At 35.6% G+C, this 8,125-nt stretch overlaps 1 protein-coding gene across 1 annotated transcript; it reads right to left on the minus strand.

Annotated features, from left to right (window-relative positions):
* Nucleotides 1–455: 455 nt before the first annotated feature.
* On the minus strand, nucleotides 456–1,066 carry LOC111374597 (uncharacterized mitochondrial protein AtMg00810-like). Its single transcript, XM_022997294.1, has 2 exons — nucleotides 830–1,066; nucleotides 456–782 (listed from the first exon to the last, which is right to left on the minus strand). Exons 1-2 carry the CDS (start codon nucleotides 1,064–1,066, stop codon nucleotides 456–458), a joined length of 564 nt encoding a protein of 187 aa, XP_022853062.1.
* Nucleotides 1,067–8,125: the final 7,059 nt, after the last annotated feature.

Consider the following 8,125-nt stretch of genomic DNA (forward strand, 5'->3'; position numbering starts at 1 on the left):
AAAGCAGTATATAATGATCTTTCTCCCCCTGTCTATAAGAAATAGTGGCAAGGAAATACCATCCCTAATATTTTTTTAATACATATATATAAGAAATTTAAAAGAAATGTGAAATGGTAGGCAGATACAAATCAAAATAAACATGCAATGCAATTAATGCAAAAATGATTTAATGAAATAAAGTAGACATGTATGTACTTGTGAGGGTGATCAAGGAGGAACACACATGCCGATAGCCTTTCTAAGTAATTCGAACCTCAGACAATCTAGAGCTTTAGTGAATAGATCGGCAAGTTGATTTTCAATAGAAATATGTTCTATGGATACCACATTGGACTCAACTAGCTCTCGAATGAAGTGATGACCAATGCAAATATGTTTGGTCCTAGAATACTAAACATGATTTTTAGAGATGTTGGTAGCACTGGTGTTGTCACAGACACAATTATGGTACCCTATTTTATCCCATAATCACTTAGCATTTGTTTCATCCTAAGCAACTGAGTGCAACAACTATCGATTACAATGTATTCTACCTTAGATGTAGACAAGGAGATTGAGTTTTGTTTCTTACTCATCCATAAAACAAGATTAGAACCAACATAAGAACATCCACCTGAGGTACTTTTTCTATCAACGGCATTTCTAGCCCAGTCGATGTTAGAATAGCCGACTAGATCAAGATTAGACTCTCTAGAATATAAGATCCTATAATCTACGATCCCACTAACATACCTAATGATACGCCTCACTATACTCAGATGGGATTCCTTAGGATCAGCCTGAAATATCGTACACACTCCAATACTAATTGCTATGTCAAGTCTACTAGCTGTAAGCTAGAGTAAGTCATACTCCTATACAATGTTTGATCAACACTCGTACCTGTAGGATCATGACCTAACTTAAAACTCATGCTCATGGGTGTCCTTGTGTGTTTTTTACTGTCTAGTACAAATATTTTTATTAGGTCTTTGGCATATTTTGATTGAGAAATAAACAACCCATAGTTGGTTTGCTTTACTTGAAGGCTAAGAAAGGAACTTAGCTCTCCAACCATACTCATCTCAAATTCTCGTTCATACATTTGGCAAATTCATAAGTAAGAGAGTTAATGGGAGAGCCAAACACAATGTAATCAATGCAGATCTGTGCTATAGTTATAGTTTCTTCAATATGCCTAACGAATAGAGTTCTATCACACCACCTCGTGAAAACTCATGGTCAACGAGATATGCAGTGAGTTTATTATACCAAGCTCTAGGAGCTTATTTCAGGCCATACAAGGCTTTATTCAATTTGTAGATATAATGAAGAAACTTAAGGTCAATAAATCCTTTGGGTTGTTAAACATATATTTCTTCTTGAAATATTCCCTTCAAGAAAGTATTCTTGACATCCATTTGATATAGCTTGAATCCTAAAGTACAAGCAACTATAAGAAGGATACAGATGGACTCTAGATGTGCAACAGGGGCAAATGTCTCATCAAAATCTACCCCTTCAACTTGAGTGTATCCCTGGACAACTAGCCTAGCCTTATTTCATGTTATGGTACCCTAGTCATCGGTCTTGTTCTTGAAAATCCACTTAGTACCTATCACATTGCAATCATCAAACTTAGGCACTAGATACCAAAAATTGTTTCGAACAAATTGATTAAGTTCATCATGCATTGCATTTACCCAACATTCATCTCTAAGGGCTTCTTCTACTTTCTTAGGCTTAATTTGGGATACATAGCTTGTATATGTTAGGTTATTCAGAACTCTCTTTCGTAACCTCATAGCTTCATCTAGATCTCCAATTATCTTGACCTTAGGATGGTTAGACTTGACCTTGGATGATGGCTTTCTAGGAAGCTTAGTTTGTTCACTAGGTGGTAGATCCTTATTAGAGATATCTATACCTTTAGGAGGCGCGAAGATTTTGGAATTGATTGTTCTTTATTCTCAGTTGTGGTTTCTTGATCATCACTTAGATCATCTAAATCTACCCCATTTTCAACACTCTCCCCTTCAGTGAAAGCATCATCAACAACAACATTTATAGACTTCATGACACTCCGAGTACGCAAGTTTTATATACGATAGGCTCTACTATTTTTAGAATATCCTAGAAAAACCCCTTCATCACTATTGGAATCAAACTTGCCTAAGATTTCTCTATCCCTCAGAATGTAGCACTTGCTGCCAAGCACATGTAAGTATTTGACAGTAGGCTTCTTGCCCTTCCAGATCTCATAAGGAGTCTTATCGATTTTCAGTCTCAGATATACTATGTTTACTCTATGGCAAGCAGTGTTAATAGTTTCATCACAGAAATGCATTGCTAGATCATTGTCATGAAGTATGGCCCTAGCCATTTCCTGAAGTGCTCTATTTTTCCTCTCAACAACTCTATTTTGCTGTGGAGTGATCGGTGAGGAAAACTCATGCTGAATCCCTCCTCCAAGCAAAAGTGTTCAAGATTAGAGTTTTCAAACTCCTTTCCATGATCACTTCGAACCCTAGAAATGGAAATATTTTGTTAAATTCTAAGTCTTTTACATAGGGATTTAACTAGATCACATGTTTTAGATTTTTCTCTTAATAGTTCAATCCATGTGTATCTAGAGAAGTCGTCTACCAAAACAAGAATATAACGTTTACCTCCTAGCCTTTCAGTCCTAGATGTTTCCACTAAATCCATATGGAGAAGTTCTAGAGGTCTGTTTGTTAAAATTTTAGAGGTTTGTTTTTGGTTTATCCTAACTTGTTTCCTTGTTGACGAGGTTTACACACAACATTTTCATTTTATTCAATTTTAGGCAAGCCATCAACAATTTTCTTTTTGACCAATTTTGACAAACTTTTATACTTAACATGATCGAGTCTTTGATGCCAAAGTTTAGTCATTTCAATTTTAGCACTACTGTACACAATTAGAGTTTGGGAGAACTTCATAACAATTATCGGAAGTTCTAACACCTTCGAGGACAACACCACCTGAAGAGTCGTAAACAGTACACCTTTTTTGAGCAAAACTCACTTCATAATCAGCATCATAATTTTGGCTAATGCTCAACAAATGGGACTTTAGACCCTCTACACAAAGCACATTAGATATTGTAGGAAGTCCAAATATGTTGATGGTACCTTTACCATGGATAGGTGCCGTAGCCTTGTCTCCAAAGGTAATTACACCACCATTGCAATCATCAAGGATAGAAATCAATGCCTTATTTCCACACATGTGTCTAGATCAAGTACTATCAAGATACCACATACATGTATTTTGAGCCTTATATGCAACATGACCTACAAAGCAATTCAGATTCTCGCCATGCCTAGCCATATTAGATTTCTTGATCCAAACTTTTCTAGAGGTCGAGGTGATCCTAGCCAATTTTGTCACCATCTCAGTTAAGTGACAAACCTGATTTGAAAGAAAGCTAACCTGACGGGATATCCTGACTTTTATTCCTATTGGCTAGCTTACGACACCTAGGTCTCGTGTGTCCTAAAGCTCCACAGTGATGGCAAGTGGGTATGAACCTAGGTTCAAATACATGTGATTGTTGATGCTGAATTTTAGGTGACACTCGGACTCTAGTAGCATTCAATTCAGTGACACTGTTACTTTTAGGTTCAGGATTGGTTGAGTTACTAGACTTGTTGGAAGGATACACAAATGTGATCTTAGATGTACTGATCATATTGCTAACACTTTTCACAAATCTTAGACCTAGCTAGTTTGTTCATTCCTAACAAGTTGTCCAGTTTCTTAGTCCCACTCATAAAAGACTACAGTTGAGTATTAGATTTCTCTAACTCACAAGTAAGTCGGTATCTTAACCTTGTCCTCTAGCTTCTCATTGACACAGTCAATTCACTAAGGCTTTTAGAAAAGACCTGAAGATCACTCGTGAGCCTCTCTTTCTCTCTCTCAAGTTCGTTTACCTTCTTGAATAGGGCTTTATTTACCTTCTTGATTTTAAAAATTTCCTTAAATAGAAGTTGATAAGCCTCTTGTATATCAGTCTCATCCTCAGTATCGTCACTAGAGTTCTCACTGTGTACCTCTTCTTCAACCTTACCACTCTCCTTACCAGACTCACTCTTAACTGTGGACAAAAAAGCCACATATCCTTTTTCATCTTCACTACTAGAGGATTCACTTTGATCACTCGAGTTCGTTTCATCATCATTCAATGACACAGCTAATGCCTTACTTTTCCCCTTTTCAAAATTTTCTTAAAACTAAGGCATTCATTCCTATAATGACCAAACCCCTAACATTCATGGCATCTAACTACCTGAGATTTTTTACTAGAGTTCCTAGCAGTCGATTTATCACTACTATCTTTCTAAAATTTACTAGGGGCTCTTTTCTTTCTCTCTTGAGGCCATCTCTTGCTCTTTAATGCCTTCTAGAATTTCTTCACAAAGTAGGCTATTTCCTCATCTCTAAGGATTTCTAAGTCAGATGACTCAGACTCTTCTTTTTTAACTGTGTTCAACGCTATGGACTTTTTTCTTAGATTTTGAAATGGTAAGTTCATAGGTTTGAAGGGACCTTACGAGTTCTTCTATCTTAACCATGTCCAGATCCTTATTTCTTTGATAACTGTAAAATTAGGTCTAAATTTCTCAAGCAAAGACCTAAGAACCTTTCTCACAATTTTGGATTCGAGAATCTTTTCACCTAGGTTTGAGCTATAGTTTACAATGTCATTCAATTTTGCGTAAAACTCATCCAACAATTCATCATCTTTAATCCTAATTTCTTCAAACCTAGAGGCTAACATATGTAGTTTTAAATTTTTACGGCTTTAGTTTCCTCATGAGTAGTCTCTAGAATGTGTCAAACCTCTTTAGCAGTTTCGCATATTGACACTCTCCTGAACTCTTCAGGAGACAAAGCCATAAACAAAGCATGAAGTCCTTTGCTATTCCAGTTGCAATCAACTAGTTCTTCATTAGCTTAAAGTAAAATATCAGTTAGATTGACAACACCTGACACAGTTGTGGAAGGAGGTTTCCAATCATTTTGCACACTCACCCAAACATATTCATCTAGGGACTTAAGAAATGCACGCATCCTAACCTTCCAGTATGCATAGTTGCTTCCATCAAAATACGAAGGCACAAAAAGTGATTGACTCATCTAGACAATAATAGGTCACGACTCGAAGGTAGGCTCTGATACCACTTGCAATAATGTTGTTTGACCCAATCAACACTTGAGGGGGTGAATAGGTGTTTATGCGAAATTTTTACCAATTAATTAATATAAGCAACAAGTCACAAATATTAATTTGTCGAGATCAATTCACATGCTTTACTATCATATGTTGAAATATCAAAAACAAGTAAATTGCAAGAATTGTAAAGTACACCCTTATTTTATGATGGAGAAACCCCAATGTGGGTAAAACTCGGGGCCCAAGCCAGTATAAATCCACTATAAATGAAGAAATCACTTACAATTCATCAGACTCAACCCACAATAGTTTTTTCGACCTCCTGATTGTAGTATTTCTCAAAGCTTTCTTGGAACGCATGATCCTACACCAACTCTCGGCTCCTAGCCCTCCTGGATTGCTTGCTACACCAATTCCTAGCTCTTGATTTCTTCTCTTATGTTGACTCAAGAGAACTCCCCGTTCTCTAATGATCAAAACCCCGATCTCCTTCTTTGATCTTCAAGACTCAACAAATGTGTTATGGTGTTTGAAGAAAGTGATTTTGATGTTTTTATGTGATTGCGCTCAAAGAATGTAGGATCGAGTGAATGAATCAAAGAGCAATAAGTTTTTCTACAAGTTCAATCCTTAAGAAAAATGTGAAAAAACAACACAATACAATTTATATGGGATGTTTTTGGTCATATGGCTAAAAAAAAAAAAGGAAAATAGGGTTCTCCAGGTAAAGCTTTCACTTGAGCGATGTTGTTTCGCTCGAGCAAAGTAGGGGCGATAAGCAAGAGAAAGGCTTTCTGCTTTTGACGCTCGAGCAACCACTTGGCATGCAGCTAACGAAACTTCAACGACACATCTTGCCCTACTTAACAACTCGAACCCTAACATACTTTAACAAAATTGCGACTTAGTCTCCCATCTTTTACACATGTACAAATTGAACCCTAACTTTTAAACATCGACAAATTGACCCCAAACTTTTAAATAATTACAATTTGACCATTTTGTTCACAGAATTGCCAACTCAAAATCTAACATTTTGCAAAGACAAATATTAGATATGCTCTAAAAAGTATTCGTCGATACTTTTTTCGATTTTTTAACAAAAAAAGTGTACTAGTTGTTCATGGTTATGAAATAGCAGTAGGTAACTTGCAGATTTAATTAGAAAACATAGCACAACATATCAACTTTATAGAATGTTATTTATGCAGTATATGTTTCGTTATTCTTTTCCTAATTATTTTTTAGAAGAACTTGCATTTATTTGTGAATACTTAAGAAATAATGGTATGCATAATGCACGCGGCGTAATTACATTACGTATCAACATGGTTTATTTTATAATTTTGTCAAAGGGTGATATATTGGAGCAGTTAAGAACCATAGTGACAAATGAGTTTGGTAGCTTTATAAGTTTCCTACAAGAGAGCTCATCAATGTGTACTAGTCAAGTTTTGTACTTGAATTATAAAATTTTACTATATCAAAATTTAAATTATTTTTCTTACATTATGTTCCCTATTTGAATTCTAATAGAGAATTGAGAATTCTTACGTGTCAAGTGTGAGGGCACAAGCTCAACAATTGTTTAGTAATCTGATATATTTTGGGCACTTACTAATTTCAATTTTCTATTTAGAGGAATTTTAACAATATTTCACGATTTTTATGTAACTATATATTAGGCTAGTCAAGTGCAGAACTTGTATCTATAGGATATTCTCATTTAGTCAAAATAGGGGATTCTTCGAGTTCTACGAAAAAGTGACTCGTTGGTTTTTTAGGGTTAGGATTAAAAAAGGACCAGCTAACTAGTTATAGGACTAAGTCGAAGCGCAGCACATATTCATTCTCAGTTACTCTGTTTGTTGCGAGAGATAAGTAATTAATAGAGGAGGAGAAAAGAGAGAGATAAATGTAAGGGATAATGATTGTCACATTATCGATGTTCCATCATCATGATGATAAATAAGATTATTCTTATCTGAATTGGACTAACCAAAGGAACAGAATTATTTCAAGGGAAAATTGTAGCCTCGGTCCCTAGCCTTTTTTAATTTTTATAGACTTTACCCTAACTTACAATTTGTGTCAATGAAGATCCCTAACCCTTTCAGAGATATGCAGCGAAAGTCCAAATACACGGAAACCATCCAGTTGACCAAAATTTTGATTTTGACAAAATTCGATAAGAGCAAAATGGTAACTTTGCTATTTTTTCACGTGAAACAATTAAATAATTAAAACAAAGCATAAAGACTTATTTTAGCCCCATTTTTTTAGCCAAAAACGCATTTTGGAATGGTGATTTGATAGAGGATATGTGAATGAAAAAATAAGAAATTTCTTTAAATTTATGTATAATATTATTTTATCGAAGAACATGTGGTGAATAGGAGAGAACATATTTCGGAGAAAATGGTAAACAAACAAGGGATAAAAAAAAGAATATATACATCATCTTCCCCGTTCACTCCTACCTACCCATTTGGGGAAACCCACATGCCACTTGTCACTTTTGGTTGGGCCATCTCCAGCCACACATCAACATTCACTTAAGCTCTACCTCTTTCAAACTTCCTCTTTTTTACCCGCATCCATACAATCTAACGAACTTTTCAAATTATTTTTCAACCACTCAAAATCAAGGCAATTGATGCACATGGTGGCTGTAAACACTAGCATAGGCAGTGGGGGTAGAGTTTGCTGAAATCCGAGGAAATTGCATTCCCTTACCTCCTAATGGATGAAATCTAAGGAAATTGCTCGAAAATAAAAAACTGTGTTCCCTTACCTTTGAATGGAAATCGCTCAAAATCAGTGGATGTGGAGATTTGGACTCCGATGCATTGGCTTTTGTGCTTGGTAATGAAATTGGTAATGAAAATTACTGCATGGAAAACCTATCTAAAATAGGCAAATATACCTTTGATAAAATTG

The sequence above is a fragment of the Olea europaea genome, unplaced genomic scaffold, assembly GCF_002742605.1.
Source record: "Olea europaea var. sylvestris unplaced genomic scaffold, O_europaea_v1 scaffold1262, whole genome shotgun sequence".
Classification (NCBI taxonomy): Eukaryota; Viridiplantae; Streptophyta; class Magnoliopsida; order Lamiales; family Oleaceae; genus Olea; species Olea europaea.